Source organism: Trichomycterus rosablanca, chromosome 3 (assembly GCF_030014385.1).
Source record: "Trichomycterus rosablanca isolate fTriRos1 chromosome 3, fTriRos1.hap1, whole genome shotgun sequence".
Lineage (NCBI taxonomy): Eukaryota > Metazoa > Chordata > Actinopteri > Siluriformes > Trichomycteridae > Trichomycterus > Trichomycterus rosablanca.
Window position 1 is genome coordinate 49,252,502 of NC_085990.1, and position 17,279 is coordinate 49,269,780.

Consider the following 17,279-nt stretch of genomic DNA (forward strand, 5'->3'; position numbering starts at 1 on the left):
CACCACCAAGTTGTCACTGTTTGGTCCCTGAGCAAGGCCCTTAACCCTAAATTGCTCATCGTGTTCAGCTCATTGTGTAAGTCGCTTTGGATAAAAATGTCGGCTAAATGCTGAAAATGTAAATTAAAATAAATAAATAATGACCAACAAAGAAAGAGAAACAAAGTAAAACCTTCATGCACCAATATGCAAAAATTGATCAGCATTCGTTTATATTAACTTATGCAATATACTTGGGCAGCACGGTGGCTCAGTGGGTAGCACTTTTCCACTTACCATTTAGGAGCACTTTGTAGTTTTACGATTACTGACTGTAGTCCATCTGTTTCTCTACATACTTTGTTAGCGCCCTATCACCCTGTTCTTTAATGGTCAGGACTCTCCCAGGACCACCACAGAGCAGGTATTATTTAGGTGGTGGATCATTCTCGGCACTGCAGTGACACTGACATGGTGGTGGTGTGTTAGTGTGTGTTGTGCTGGTATAAGTGGATCAGACACAGCAGCGCTGCTGGAGTTTTTAAATATCGTGTCCACTCACTGTCCACTCTATTAGACACTCCTACCTAGTTGGTTCACCTTGTAGATGTAAAGTCAGAGACGATCGCTCATCTATTGCTGCTGTTTTGAGTTGGTCATCTTTGAGATCTACATCAGTGGTCACAGGACGCTGCCCACGGGGCGCTGTTGGCTGGATATTTTTTTAATTGGTGGACTATTCTCAGTCCAGCAGTGACAGTGAGGTGTTTAAAAACTGCAGCAGCGCTGCTGTGTCTGATCCACTCATACCAGCACAACACACACTAACACACCACCACCATGTCAGTGTCACTGCAGTGCTGAGAATGATCCACCACCTAAATAATACCTGCTCTGTGGTGCTCCTGACCATTGAAGAACAGGCTGAAAGCAGGTTTAAAACAGTATGTAGAGAAACAGATGGACTACAGTCAGTAATTGTAGAACTACAAAGTGCTTCTATATGGTAAGTGGAGCTCATAAAAAGGACACTGATTGTAGAAACAAGGAGGTAATTTTAATGTTATAGCTGATCAGTGTATGTGCACAACACTTTAAACATCATCTGGCATAACTTATGCAACACAGAAGTGAATATCAGCTCACATGATGGAGAAAAATGCACAATTTGAATGATGTGTTTCATACGTTTTTTATTTTATAATAAAGTTAGAACTTTAATGTACTCAGTGGTATTAAAAATAACACATGCAGACAAAGCAAGAGCAGAATAGTTTAATGCACAACATCATTAAGTTTTATAGACTGAATAAAATAAATAATGGTTACGTGTTTATTGTGTGAAAGACAAAACGTAGTACTATTTGGTTAGTTTGAAATATTTCATGCTAAATGAAAAAGCTGCTTATTGCTATGATCATACAGTTCAGTGTAAACTACAGAAGTCAGGGTAAACAGTAATGCTGGTTCTCATTGGTCTACAGTTTTTTATACTCAAAACACATCTATTGATGAAAAAGGCACATTAAAGCTGTGAGTCTTGCAGCATCAGAAATACCCATCTTCTATAACTCATTCAACTACAGTACACTTCACCTCTCCTCCAACACTATCGTCTTTCAAAAATTCATTCATTCATAAACGTCCTCTCCAGGTCTTCATGGTGCTGAGTCGACTCATTAATAACCTGTGACAGAAAAAAGACTGAATTAATTTGTGATATAAATTTATATTGCTGCAGTTTTAGACTCGCGCGTTTGAATCTCAGCTCTGCTATTGGCAAGCCGGGTGCCTATACAGACAATTATTAACTCGTCTGGGGTGGGAATGCCAAAGAGGATTCCTCATAACTACTGCAGTTGTGACCTCTGCTGGCTGATGGGTGAATAAGAAGAGATCGGTAGGACTGCGCACACACGGAGGGAGTGCAAAATGCAAAAAAAAAAAAAGAATGCCAGGAGAAATATCTGATAATAATCTGATTTTTTCTGTGTGATTAACTGTGTAAAGTCCATCAGCACTGGCCTATGAAAATGTGTGAAACTGATAAGCTTAGGTCAGTGGTTCCTCACCATAATCTCGATAAGTGAGAGATGCTAAATGCTAAACGCCCGAGAGGGTTAGAGAGGGTAAAGGCTCTGATAGGCTGTATTGGGTACTGAAATAGGTCTGGCCACTTGTCATCTGCAAATCTAAATCCAGTTAGAACTGATCTCCTGATCATCATTATGGAACAGTTCTGTTTTGAAGGACTGGCAATTGTAATTTGGTATGAAAATGAGGTGAGGCCCACACTTGGGAAGTTGTAGCCTAGCGGTTAAGGTACTGGACTAGTAACCTGAAGGTCACTGCCAGGTTGCTGCTGTAGGGCACTTGAGCAAGGCCCTTAACCCTCAATTATTCAGACTGTATACTGTCACAGTACTGCAAATCAATTTGGATAAAGGCGTCTGCTAATTGCTGTTAATGTAAATGTCTTCAGTCACACCTGATATCAACCAAGTTTACCAGAGGATCAACAATAGTGGGAATATCGCTTATTAAAAATCAGGTTCGGTCCATTTACTACAATTCCAAATCCATGCTAACATGCACAGCAGTTGTTCTGAAGGTTTGTTATCTCTTACTTAAAGTACTGTATAACTTTGTTTATTTTTTATTTCTCATGTATATGTAAAGGGGAGGCATGGTGGCTTAGTGGGTAGCACTGTCGCCTCACAGCAAAAAGGTCCTGGGTTCGATCCCGAAGCGGGGCGGTCCGGGTCCTTGCATGTTCCAGGAGCTCCGGTTTCCCCCGACAGTCCAAAAACATGCAGTCAGGTTAATTGGAGACACTGAATTGCCCTATAAGTGAATGGGTGTGTGTGTGTGTGTGTGTGTATCTGCCCTGCGATGGACTGGCGTCTCATCCAGGGTGTTACTGTGTGCCTTGCACCCGTTGAAAGGCTGGGATAGGCTCCAGCACTACCAAAAGCCCCCCCTCGCGACCCTGATTGGATAAGCGGATAAGAAAATGAATGAATCAATGCATATGTAAATGCTTAATACATTGTATTTACTTACATGACCATCTCTGGTTTCTATAGTCTTAATCACCACCTTCTTGGTCGGGTTGGATGCTGGTCTGCTCTCTACCATGGTTTCTGCAGAGAAAAGACTTTTGTTATACGAGGGATCTTCAAAAAGTTTCGGCACTTTTATATTTTGGTTAGAAGCGGTGAGGGTGGGAGGAGGAGTAATTGGTCGTGTCTGACAGACTGAGAGACGCTTATAGTCCGGATTTAGCACCATCTGATTTCCACCTTTTTGGACACTCAAAGAAGCTTTAAGGGGAAAAAGATTTTCATGTGATGATGATGTGAAAGCAGCGCTGCATCAGTGGCTACACACTCAACCAAAAACAGTTTTTGCTGATGGCATTAAAAAGTTGGTACAACGCTGGTAAACATGCATTTGAAGGTGATAATGTAGAAAAGTGATGTGAAATTGATAAATAGATCAATAGAAAGGTCTGATAGAAGATCTGATAGAAAGGTGTCAATTAATAAATAGAGTTTAAAAAGTGCTGAAACTTTTTTGAAGAACCCTGGTATAATGGGGTGTTTGTTAAACTGATATACTGGAAATTCAGTATGTCAAGAAAGCATAGCGCACTTCTGCTTGCTTACATCAGCACTAGGTCTAAAAATACACAAGACTGCACTTTCATTATTAATCTGCTGTTCTGAAGTGTTTGAGAACTGCAGAGGAACTGCAGGATACTGTACCTCTCAGATTAATCAAGGAGAAGTTGGGTATAGGTGTGGTAATCCTGCAAAACAAACACAGAGATGCTTTTACTTTCTTTAGCATATTAAAGCACAAACTTTAAGTAAAAAAAGAGGGATGAGTATGTTTACACACAGTGTTTTAATAATAGCCAACACAATTTTAATTTCTATTTTAACAGCCTAAAAAACAAATATAAGCTATAACAAATATGCTTCTTGTCAGTAATTAGAGGGAAGGGCTGACAGTACAAAAACAATTCTTCCTGATTTAAATCCTGTAGAAGTTCTTTAGTAGTTCTTTATTTAAGGCTTTAATAAAATGGATTAAAGATTTAAACCCTAGTTCAGGTCTTCCAAGAGCCTTACCTGCTTTCCTCACCCTCCAACAGTTTTCTGTAGGTGGCTATCTCGATGTCCAGGGCCATTTTGACATTGAGAAGGTCCTGGTACTCGCGCAGGTGACGAGCCATTTCATCCTTCATGTTGTGGATGTCTTCTTCCATGTGGCTGATGGTCTCCTGATAAACAGATGCCTCTCCGCTGAAGTTGTCCTCTAGTTCCCTCATCTGGCGCTCCAGAGACTCATTCTAACCATAACAAAAGGGTAAAGCTAATATATTCATATATTATTCATTAAGGATGTAACGATTCACCACAAGACAGTTTTTAACTGATTCAAAAATTCCACGATTCAAATCGATTTGACATGTAAAATGAATCGATATTCACTTTAAACAGCAGAGGGCACTGGTGTCAGTGAACACCTCAGTTCCCGGGCTCTAAAAACCAAAGACCAAGGCCGAAATCTTGGCATTCTAATAGATTCAGATCTCACATTCACCAGCCATATTAAAACCATCACCAAAACAGCCTTCTACCATCTTAGAAATATAGTCAAAATCAAGGGTCTAGTGTGCCAACAAGACCTAGAGAAGCTGATCCATGCTTTTATCTCCAGTAGGGTGGACTATTGTAATGGTCTCTTAACTGGACTTCCCGAAAAGACCATTAAACAGTTCCAGCTCATTCAGAACGCTGCTGCTAGAGTTTTAACTAAGACGAAGAGAACTGAGCACATCACTCCAGTTCTAAAATCTCTACACTGGCTTCCGGTTAGTTACAGAATAGAATTTAAAGTGCTGCTACTGGTCTATAAATCACTGAATGGGTTCGGCCCAGAATACATCTCAGAAATGTTTAGAGAATATAAACCCAGTAGATCTCTTAGATCCATGGACTCAGGTCAGCTAGTTGAGCCCAGAGTCCAAACTAAACATGGTGAAGCAGCATTTAGCTGTTGGGCTGCATATAACTGGAACAGACTGCCAGGAGATATTAGATGTTCCTCAAATGTAGAAATCTTTAAATCCAGGTTAAAAACATTTCTTTTTTCTTGTGCCTATGATTGAGCTCGAAATTTTTGCTATTACCCTCATTTTACCATATTTCTTTTAGTTTTTCATGCTCTTCTAAATTGTAGTGTATATTTTACTATATTTTCTTTTAGTTTTCATGTTCTTAATTTTTTATCTCGTTTTAATTTCATATTCCCTAAATTGTAGGTTATACTTTACAATATTTTCTTTTAATTTTTCATGTCCTTAATTTTTTTTATCTCTCTTGTTTGAATTTCATGTTCCTAATTGTAACTAAATGTTTGCAAGAAGTCTTTCTGAGGTTTTAGATCTCAGGAATGTTTTAATGCTTTTAATTAATTTTTTTTTCCTTATGTAAAGCACTTTGAATTGCCACTGTGTATGAAAGGTGCTATACAAATAAACTTGCCTTGCCTTGCCTTGGTGCTATTCACCTCGCCTGGTTGACGTCACTGGCGCTATATGCATGTTAGAATTAACAGTGTTTAAAGTAAGGGGAAGGGAGACATAGTGGCTTGGTGGGAGTTTGACTCCCATTTGGAGTGGTCTGGGTCCTTTCTGTGTGTGTTTGCATGTTCTCCCCATATCTGTGTGGGTTTCCTACGGGTGCTCCACTCCCCATCCCCCCCCCCCAGCGCGTCCTTGATTAGGATAACCGGCTTAGAAAGTGAGGGAGTTAGAAAGTAAATTAAAGGTGAATAAGGAAATGGGTGAACCATTATGTCTGCTATAACATAGGTGTACTTAATAGTAAATTAGTGCATAACAGGTGGAATTAAGCACCTCTTGGTTGAAGATTGCTTGAAATGACAGGGGCAAGTTGCTTTTAGATACTTTTTTATACTTTTTGATTACTTAAATGTTTACTTACAGTGCCTTTAAGAGCATCGAGCTCACAGGTCAAAGCTTGCACTTGGCGCCGGTAGTCATTGGCGTCCTGTTTGGCCTGACGGATGGCATCACTGTTACGGGCGGCAGCCTCAGACAAATCAACAAACTAAAATACAAAATAAACTGTCTTTTAGTTTCTGACATACAGGTACGTATTTGTTAACAAGGTGACACCACAGTAGACTAGAGTAAAAAAAGGTGAACTTCCATCCATCCATCCATCCATTTATTTATTTAATTCCATCTCATTCCATCTCTACTCCATGGGCCCGACTTGGGAAAAAAAGGGTCCAGCAGAACAAAACGTCCATGCAGATAATTTGCCAGCGGGCCAAATTAGTTTCTACACAATACACACCACTGTTCTCTGGTTTTAAACATCCAAATTAAAACAATACCACACATACATGGGATAGACAAAACAAACAAAAACACAACAATATATTTAAAAATCCAGTGTATTTTCATTGTAAGGTGCACCTGATCACTTATAATACCTTATATTTATTGTCTATAATATATTTACAATGCAAGACGATTACTAGACTTTCGGGCGGCTCGGTGGCTCAGTGGGTAGGACTGTCGCCTCACAGCAAGAAGGTCCTGGGTTCGATCCCCAAGCGGGGCGGTCCGGGTCCCTTCTGTGTGTAGTTTGCATGTTCTCCCCGTGTCTGTGTGTGTTTGCTCCGGTTTCCTCCCACAGCCCAAAGACATGCAAGTAAAGTGACCTGGAGACACTAAATTGCCCATGACTGTGTTCGATATAACCTTGTGAACTGATTAATCTGAGTAACTACCGTTCCTGTCATGAATGTAACCAAATAGCAATCAACACTGTACAATAAAGTCATTCAGCTTTCTTCAAAAATAAAACATTACAGATAGGAAAACATCATTATGGTTGACTTATCATTCCAAATATTTATTTTATTATTGATTTGCTGATATACTGCTATGACATTTACATTGTTATGTTATGAGTTCTTTTTTGTCAGTGAGCTTTGCCTTATGACCACTGTTCTTTTTTGCTAATGCAATTTCTCCCTATTTATTATTCATTGTCATAATCTTTTCTGCTTTACTTTGAAACATTTAATAATTTTCATAGGTTATTATTTATTACTTTTTTTTTTTTTAAATAGTTTTAAAGTGTTAAGGTTAATTACGGGGCAGCACGGTGGCTCAGTGGGTAGCACTGTCGCCTCACAGCAAGAAGGTCCTGGGTTCGATCCCCAGGTGGGGCGGTCTGGGTCCATTCTGTGTGGAGTTTGCATGTTCTCCCCGTGTCTGTGTGGGTTTACTCCGGGAGCTCCGGTTTCCTCCCAGTCCAAACACATGCAGTCAGGTTAACTGGAGACACTGAATTGCCCTATAGGTGAATGGGTGTGTGCATGTGTGTATGTGTGTGTATGTATGTGTGTGTGTGGGGTAAGCGAGTGAGGTTAATTACCAGTATCAGAACTCACCTGTGAAGCTGGGCTTGCCACTAAATGAGTGAACAGGTCTAAACAATTAATTTCTTTTCTGCTACTAAGTCCAACACCAGTACATACATAATAATATTTGTAAAATAAAATTAAAGAATATATTGTGAAATATATAACTACACACTTTAATTGCAGTGTACCTTAATTTGAAGTAGATATCTGCAGTAAAAAAATAAAAGTATTTAATTTTTTTTTTTATTGCTGTCATTTGTAAAGCACTTTGCTTGACAATATGCTGTATAAATAAAGGTTGTTATAATTATTATTAAAAGTGATAAATGTTTGTTTCCCCACTGTATATAATTAGTTATCAGTAATAAGTAATTAATTAATCTTGGCTAAACTGTATAGAGAAACTGACCTTGGATTTGTACCATTCTTCAGCCTCTTGAATGTTCTTAGTGGTCAGAGTCTCGTACTGTAGACGGACGTCCCGTAACGCCGCGGTCAGATCAGGCTTAGCAATGTCCATGTCGATCTGCACATGCTGATCCTGGATTTGTGTCTGCAGCTCAGTAATCTCCTGTGGGTTTAGAAAGAAAAGCCTGAGTTACCAATAGCATTCAATTTCGCTGCGCTGTACATTATAAGTCTTGTTTTCACTTATTCACTTACAGCTACGGACAATTTAAAATAGTTAAATACACCTACTGGTATGCTTTTGGATTATGAAGCTCGCACGAACATTGGTCAAGGTTTAAACCCAGGTCACCAAGACTCTTAAGCACCCTCACCAGCTGCTGCTTTTTCATTTTCACTAACAGTTTCATTCTGGTCAAACTTGTGGTGGGTCTGAAGCCTACCCAAAACTAAAACTGGTTGCAATTTATCCAAAGCACCCAGATCAATTAATCGCAGAGCACCCCAGACTCACAAACTCACTAACTAAAGCAATTTACACCGACCAGACATAACATTATGACCACTGACAGGTGAAGTGAATAACACTAATTATCTCTTCATCATGACCCCTACTAGTAGGTGGGATATACTGTATTAGGCAGCAAGTGAACATTTTATCCTCAAAGTTGATGTTAGAAGCAGGAAAAATGTGATGGCTAAACGACAGAGCATCTCCAAAACTGCAGCTCTGAGGTGGTCAGTATCTTTCAAAGGTGGTCCAACAAGGGAACAGTGGTAAACCGGTGACAGGGTCATGGGTGGCCAAAGCTCATTGATACACGTGGGGAGCGAAGGCTGGTCCGTGTGGTCCGATCCAACAGATGAGCTACTGTAGCTCAAACTGCTGAAGAAGTTAATGCTAGTTCTGATAGAAAGGTGTCAGAATACACAGAGCATCGCAGTTTGTTGCATGTGGGGCTGCAAAAGGGGGACCAACACAATATTGGGAAGGTGGTCATAATGTTATGCCATTATGTTATATCGATGTATAAAAGCAAATCTACCTACTAGCATGTTTATTTTTAGATAAAAAGGAAACAGAGTTCCTGGGGAAACACACACACACATAGGAAAAACATGCAAAACATATCTCAGTGACCAAAGTCAAGGATTAAACCCAGATCCCGAGGATCCTGGAACTATTTAGCACTCATATTACCTGCTGCTCAACCCTGTCATTTCTTTGTTTACTCATTTTCACAAATAGTTCTGGACTGGTTAGGTTTGTGGTGGGTCTGAAGCAAGGAGGGAATAAACATCAGGGAATCACACATTCATCCACATCATCTACATTTAGTAGCAATTTAGAGTACACAGTCTTGCTACAAGCATGTTTGTAGTAGGGCAGTTGTAGCTTAGTAGTTAAGGTACTGGACCAGTCATCAGAAGGTTGCCGGTTCAAGCCCCAGGTTGTCACTGTTGTGCCATTGAGAAAGACCATTAACCCTCAATTGCTTAGAAAATATACTGTCACAACTGTAAGTTGCTTTGGATAAAAGTATCTGCTAAATGCTGGAAATGTAACTGCCAAATGAAGGTGGGTAAAACCAGAGCGGTAGAGAGAACAGAGTGGCGACACTCCCATAGGGAACCGTTGTAACGGGGCGGGACATTTTTTTTGCGCAGCTTCCGGGTTGTGGAGCTCTGAAAAGTTCCAAACATCCCATAGATCCCCATTCATTTCCAATACTTAGCAAGCATTTTCAGCTGTATGTTGCTTTGTTTAAAAAAAATAATGAATTTTATGTCATTAATATACTTAATACTGTTATTGTTTAGCATTTGCTCAGCACTAAATGTTACATGTTTATCTTAATTAATAGGTATAACCGAATTTAGCTTAGTCAGTTAAGCCTAATTAATGACACGAGAGTCTTTTCACCTAAAATGAGTTGATTAATCAAGAGTCTTGTTACAGAAATGATCATAAAACATTAGAGCCATAATAAATCATGCTACTTTTACTTTCATACTTAAGTACATTTAAAGGTAAATACTTTAGTACTTTTACTCAAGTGGAGGTAAAGAGTATTTTTACTTTTACTACTACTTTTACTGGAGTAATATTTTACCTTGGATATCTCTACTTTAACTCAACTACATGGTTTGTGTATCTTGTCTACCACTTACATTAGACAAAATGAACTTGTGCATATTCATAATGAATTCATTCATGTATTACATGTAGGAATTAATTATTAATCACTCATAAAATAAGACATGAGTTAATGCTATTTGATGTACCTGCACTATAATGTTACATTTACATTTACATGTTCGGCATTTAGCAGACGCTTTTATCCAAAGCGACTTACAATTATGACTGAACACAATTTTGAGCAATTGAGGGTTAAGGGCCTTGCTCAGGGGCCCAGCAGTGGCAACTTGGTGGTAGTGAGGCTTGAACTGGCACCTTTTGGTTACTAGTCCAGTACCTTAACCACTGAGCTATCACTGCCATATCACTGTATGTTAAAGGTACGGTAGTGTGTTTATGAATCTGTTTATTCAGTGCAGGTAAACCTTATGAATACAGCCACATGACTTAGTGTTTAACCAAAATGATTATTATTATTATGAATCCTCAGGAAAGTGAAGGGAGATTAGTTTATGCAAAAAAAAACAAAAAAAAAAACTGTCTAATCTCTGTACTGTTTATTGTCTCTACTACTTAATGATATGGCATTATGTAATGTATGCTAATGTAATGCACTGTGTGTTAACAAGAACGACCTATTAAAAAGTCATTATAAACATCAATCTTCCACTTCATATACCAAATTGACATTAAAGCAGATGCAGTAAATGTAAAGGCAGGTGAAAATACCCAGAAATTGTACAAATGTTTATTATTTAGCGTTAGAAGAACATGACCGCGCCGGGTTTGTTTGGAACTATTGGAGGGTTACATGAACCACGTGACCGCGTGGCGGCGAGATCAAGGAGTGTCGCAACTCTCTCTCTCTCTACGGCTCTGTGTAAAACCAGAGGCCCGGGATACACCCACAGGGTCCACAAAGTCTGGAGCTGTGCAGCATCCACAATACCTGCTGCACTATAGTACCACCCTTCTTAAAATGTCCTTCTTTAGTGTGTTTCTATTATCCACTGTTTATCATGTTTTAGGCTATTCTGACCCTTTATTAAACTTTTTTGAAGAAACAGTCTAATGACATTCTGGAAGTTGCTTTGTCCTCTTGACATCATTTTTACCTCTACTGAGAGTTTAATCTAATTGGCAATGCTCCTCCTTGCCAATCTCCTGATCCTCTTATGGTGTCCTGAAAAGGTAATTCTCACATGTACAGGGCAGAGTGTTTACCCACCTCATCATGGAGCTTCTTGAGGAAACTGATTTCGTCCTGCAGAGATTCAATCTTGCGCTCTAGGTCTAGACGAGCCAGGGAAGCATTATCCACGTCCTGTGAACATTCAGTACACATAGTTCACTGCAATGAAACGCAGACACCAGTGGAGCATATTTTAAACTTTGTAAACAGTTTACCTTAACATTCTGAGATAATCAGATTTTTTTATTCAATCATTCTCATAATAATAAAAATAATAATAATAATAATCTATTACGTCTGCAGCATCTTTTAAACTTCTCAAACATTTTCACCTTAACATTCTAATATAATCTGAATTTTTCTATTCAATCATTCTTTTTAAATAATTTTCACTACCTACTTCACCCAGAAAACATATACAAGGTCCCAATCCATTGCAGGGTAACACACATGTACCCATTTACTCACTCAATCTCCACTAGGGGCAGTTTTGTGCAACCAGTTTCCCATCTACATGTTGGGTGGTAACCAGAGGACTGTAACCAAAGGACTGTAAGCAATGATTGACCACTGGTCCCCAGAATGATCTATGTTGGCACCAATGTTAAAAAGTTGATCTATGATGATCTATGTTGGAACCAATGTTACCAACTGTGATACTGTGCCGCCCATCATGAGAATCTTAGCCTATCCCAGCTTTTCAATGGGCACAAGCCACACAGTAACACCCTGGGCGGGACGCCAGTCCATCACAGGGCAGACACACACACACATACACACACCCATTCACCTATAGGACAATTCAGTGTCTCCAATTAACCTGACTGCATGTTTTTGGACTGTGGGAAGAAACCGGAGACGCAGACACAGGGAGAACATGCAAACTCTGCACAGAAAGGACCCGGACCGCCCCGTCTGGGGATCAAACCCTTCTTGCTGTGAGGCGACATTGCTACCCACCGAGCCACCGTGCCGCCCTATGTTTCTAATCACAAAAAACACAAAATATATAACCACATAAAGGCACTTGCAAAGCTCAGTTCTAATAAGCTGATCAGCACCATCTTCTTAACCTCGGGTTGAGAGTCTATTTTTTCCTGCTGATCTGTAAAGTTACAGGTGGCACAGGTGTGAATGGCAGTTTGTCTTGAACACACACAGACCATCTTATTGTATTCGTTCAGTGTCTTGAGTTCACCCGCTCTCTCCAGCACCCACTTATACAACAGCTTGCTTTGTCATTTACCCACAGCCCCCTCTGTATCAATACAGAAACAATGTCAAAGATGAATAAGCTTCCTTGTTTTACATTCCCAGAACGAAGCTGCCCATTGATCAATGTTTCTAGGCTTGGTACTAGACTAGGACCAAACATACATTTACTACAGAGTTGTCTGTGAAATAAACCTACATGTCTGAAGCTCTGGAGATTGTTTTCAGCATCTTCTTTTTGAAGGATTTCTTCTTGAAGCCTAAATGTAGAGAAACATAACAGTAGCATGACACATTTTATACGTACATTTATTTTATAAATATTACAATGTACAATTCTGTTTTAGAAATAGCAGAAGTATTCGCTTGTAAAACAAAAATCAATGCATTGTATATAATTAAGAGCTCTGTCATTGTTTTAATCAGCAACATGTACGTCTGTGTCACTAATACACGGCTAATTATACTATATAGTTTATAGTTACACTATAAATACACTATAAACGTTTAGAAATGAGAAATGTTAAGCCTAACTTCCATAAAGCTTTAAAAAGTAGGTTGACATACACTGCAAAACATGCTTATTAAATCTCCTAGGGCAAATTCATCTCAGGGTGGCACAGTGGCGCAGCGGGTAGCTCTGTCGCCTCACAGCAAGAAGGTTTTTTCCAGTTTTCTCCCACTAAGACATGCAGTCAAGCCAATTTGAAACTACTTCTTTGCTTTAAATGTGTGTGTGTGTTTGCTCTGATGGACTGGCAATCTGTCCGGGGTGTTTCCTGCCTTTCACCCAATAAATCAGACTTACCGCAACCCTGACCATGATACAGCGGTTGTACAACAAGCAATGAAAGAATGCAAGAAGGTCCTGGGTTTAATCCCCAGGTGGGGTGGTCCGGGTCCTTTCTGTGTGGAGTTTGCATGTTCTCCCCATGTCTGTGTGGGTTTTTTTTCCGGGAGCTCCGGTTTCCTCCCACAGTACAAACACATGCAAGTAAAGTGAACTGGAGATACAAAATTGTCCATGACTGTGTTTGACATTAAACTTGTGAACTGATGAATCTTGTGTAACCAGTCCTGTCATGAATGTAAACATTCATCCTAATAAATAAATAAATGCTCCTTAATAATTGTATATGACATTATTATAATTAACCCAATTTCTTGGCATTTGTAACTCATTTTAAAGGAAATAAATGACTGTTTAGTACTTCAAGCACACATTTTTCTTCATCCAGGCTTTATATATATATACTGAAATTATAAAATTATAGCCTGTAACTTTAAAAAGAGTCAAATAAAAACAAACAATAACTAAATTAATACAAATAGTAAATAAAAGCAATATAATATAGTAACTTGGTTGGATAACCCAAGTTGTCAAAATGTATAAAAACAGTGGCTTAATTCATCTTTCATTACAATCTCTTTAATGGAGTATTAAAATGCATTTATTTATTTATTTATGCCATGTTTTCACCTGCTAGTATATAATTTTGCAGTCTGTACAGTAAAAGAAACGCATTTTATTCTTATGTTTTTTAAATAGTCTACTTCAAATGAAAACAGGGGCGGCACGGTGACTTAGTGGGTAGCACTTTTTTTTTTTTTTTTTGGTATTATATATTTATCCTGTAACTCAAAAAGTCAAATATAAACAAATAATAAATAAATTAATACAAATAGTAAATAAAAGCAATATAATATAGTAATTTGGTTGTCAAGTTGTCAAATTGTATAAAAACAGAGTGGCTTAATTTATCTTTCATTACAATCTCACATGCAGTATTAAAAATGCATTTATTTATTTATGCCATGTTTTCATTGCTAGGATATAATTATAAAGAAACACGTTTTATTCTCAAGTTTTTTCAAATAGTCTATTTTAAATGAGAAAAGTGCATATGCCTACACATTTTATTGTTAGTAATGCTTTAACACCTCCCATTAATAGAATCAAATGTCTTATATTTTCTTACTTAAGGGATGTAATATGTTATAGCACTAATAAAACATTCCCCTTTGCATTACTAATATCCTAACACGTTGAATGAAATAAAAAGTGTATGTGTACTTCTCTCTGAGACGCTCAACATCCTCAGCCAGATTATCTCGGTCCACCTGGACTCTGGCCTTGTCGTTGTTGAGCTGATCCACTTGCTGGCGCAGTTCTCTCATCTCCTCCTCGTACAGTTCTCCCAGTCGAGATGTTCCATTAGCCCTGGTCTGCTCCAGCTCTGCATTCAGCATCTTGTTCTGCTGCTCCAGAAAACGCACCTTCTCGATATAGCTGGCGAAGCGATCGTTCAGCTGCTGCATCTGAGCTTTCTCGTTCGTCCGGTTGGTCTTGAACTCGGTGTTGATGGCATCGGACAGGCTGAAATCCAGCGGACCTGATGTGAGTCTGGGGAGAGGAGCATTACTGCGCACTCGGGAGATCTTGCTGCCGGCGCTGATGGACGCTGGAGCGGATAGTGCGCTGTAGGAGAGACGCGGGGGGCGCACCGAACCCGAATACTGCCGAGTGGTGTAGCCGGACCGAACCGAGGAGGGAGGTCGTTCACCACCAAACAGTCTGCTGTAGGAGGAGGCCTGGCGAGAGGAGCTCGGTCTGTAAGACATGTTTTAGTCCCTGTAGTTGTGCGGTCGACGCCCACCTCGTACTTACTGTCACAAGGAACCCAACTGCAGCTCCGGGTAGAAGAAACTAACACTGCTGAACTCCCAGCTCCCCCTTATAAACTACCCAGTCCCCTATTTATACTCTCCTAATACTCTCCTCCCTCCCTGTGTTAATCACAGAACAGTACAGGACCCACCCCTCCTTTATAAACTACCCAGTCCCCTATTTATACTCTCCTAATACTTTCCTCCCTCCCTGTGTTAATCACAGAACAGTACAGGACCCACCCCTCCTTTATAAACTACCCAGTCCCCTATTTATACTCACCTAATACTCTCCTCCCTCCCTGTGTTAATCACAGAACAGTACAGGACCCACCCCTCCTTTATAAACTACCCAGTCCCCTATTTATACTCACCTAATACTCTCCTCCCTCCCTGTGTTAATCACAGAACAGTACAGGACCCACCCCTCCTTTATAAACTACCCAGTCCCCTATTTATACTCTCCTAATACTTTCCTCCCTCCCTGTGTTAATCACAGAACAGTACAGGACCCACCCCTCCTTTATAAACTACCCAGTCCCCTATTTATACTCACCTAATACTCTCCTCCCTCCCTGTGTTAATCACAGAACAGTACAGGACCCACCCCTCCTTTATAAACTACCCAGTCCCCTATTTATACTCTCCTAATACTTTCCTCCCTCCCTGTGTTAATCACAGAACAGTACAGGACCCACCCCTCCTTTATAAACTACCCAGTCCCCTATTTATACTCACCTAATACTCTCCTCCCTCCCTGTGTTAATCACAGAACAGTACAGGACCCACCCCTCCTTTATAAACTACCCAGTCCCCTATTTATACTCTCCTAATACTTTCCCTCCCCCAAGAGAACTTTCCCTCCATCATCAACTATTTACTCTAATTCTAACTACCTTGCACCATACTTTCATCCCTCTAGAGGCTAATTACACCTGTATCCCCAGTTAGATAAGGGTAAATGTCCAACTGCGCTTGGACAAATACCACCCTCCCTGTGTTACACAGAATGGTACAGGACCCATTTCTCTTCATGTCATAAACTATTAACTCAAATTTTTCACACCTCCCACCATACTTTCATCCCTCCAGAGGCTGATTACATTGGATTGGATTACTGTGGATTAGGATTTTAATGGGACGTTTTACACTTTGGTTTCAGTTGTAGTTTGGTTGGGCAGTAATCAGGGACAGGACACTAGTAATCAAAAGGTTGCTGGTTCAAGCCCACCAACGCCAGGTTGCCACTGTTGGGCCCTTGAGCAAGACCCTTAATTGCTTAGATAGTACACTTTCACAGTACCGTAAGTTGCTTTGAATAAAAGCATCTGCTAAATGCTGAAAATATAAATGTAAATACATGACAGGACAGGTAGTTGCAGGTAACTCATGACTCATAAGTTCAAGTTTAATGTCAAAAACCGTCACAGCCTATTTTGTATCTAATTCACCTAACGTACATGCCTTTGTGCTGTGAGAGAAAACCAAAGCCCCTGAAGGAAACCCACTCAGGCATGGGGAGAACATACACTGCCATAAGGTGGTGACAGTGCTACACACGATCCTCCATATCACCCAGTTACATAAAGGTAGACAGTGGCAGCTCAGTGTTAAAGGTACTGGACTAGTAATAAAAAGGTTGCCGGTTCCACCACCACCACTGTTGGGCCCTTGAGCAAGACCCCAACTCTCAATTAATTAAAATTGTGTTCAGTCACACCTGTAAGTCGGTTTGGATAAAGGCATCTGCTAATTGCCGATGTATGTAAATGTAAAATGAAAATGTAGACAAATCCCACCCCTCCCTCAACTAGATTGGGTCCCCAAAAACCTGGGCAAGTTGAGAGTGTAACACAGTGTGATTTTTAAATTTCCATGAACCAACATAATGTTGTACTATTTTGTCAATATGGACAAATTTTTACTTTGCAACACAAAGTTTTGGACAAAGACAACAACACTTTCTTTAATCCTTCACCATTATCTGATTTATTTTTAATAAATCTTTTTGAATGCAGAATGAGGCCTGGCATTGTCTTGCTAAAGTAACAATGGAACTAACTTCCCAGGACAAGACGTTGTTTTGATGACAGCGAATACATCATACTACATTTTACAAAATATTCCAACTTTTACAGAAATGGGGTTTGTATAAATACACAATGGATTCAATGGAAACATGTTTTTAGAGCTTTTTAAAAAATA

At 39.6% G+C, this 17,279-nt stretch overlaps 1 protein-coding gene across 1 annotated transcript; it reads right to left on the reverse strand.

Moving 5' to 3' along the window:
- Nucleotides 1–1,157: 1,157 nt before the first annotated feature.
- Nucleotides 1,158–15,134, reverse strand: vim (vimentin). The gene is made up of 9 exons (XM_062991410.1): nucleotides 14,482–15,134; nucleotides 12,607–12,667; nucleotides 11,232–11,327; nucleotides 7,865–8,026; nucleotides 5,997–6,122; nucleotides 4,116–4,336; nucleotides 3,747–3,790; nucleotides 3,043–3,122; nucleotides 1,158–1,666 (listed from the first exon to the last, which is right to left on the reverse strand). The coding sequence occupies exons 1-9, from the start codon at nucleotides 15,027–15,029 to the stop codon at nucleotides 1,607–1,609; spliced, it is 1,398 nt and encodes a 465-aa protein (XP_062847480.1). The 5' UTR covers nucleotides 15,030–15,134; the 3' UTR covers nucleotides 1,158–1,606.
- Nucleotides 15,135–17,279: the final 2,145 nt, after the last annotated feature.

Bases quoted from the DNA above. Each gene is read 5' to 3' on its own strand.
- vim (XM_062991410.1), bottom strand. From the start codon at position 15,029: ATGTCTTACAGACCGAGCTCCTCTCGCCAGGCCTCCTCCTACAGCAGA. The intron at 4,337-5,996 runs GTAAGTAAACAT...TGTTATGGTTAG, and splicing joins TCGATGCTCTTAAAGGCACT to AATGAGTCTCTGGAGCGCCA. The intron at 1,667-3,042 runs GTAAGTAAATAC...TTTCTGTCACAG, and splicing joins TAGAAACCAGAGATGGTCAT to GTTATTAATGAGTCGACTCA.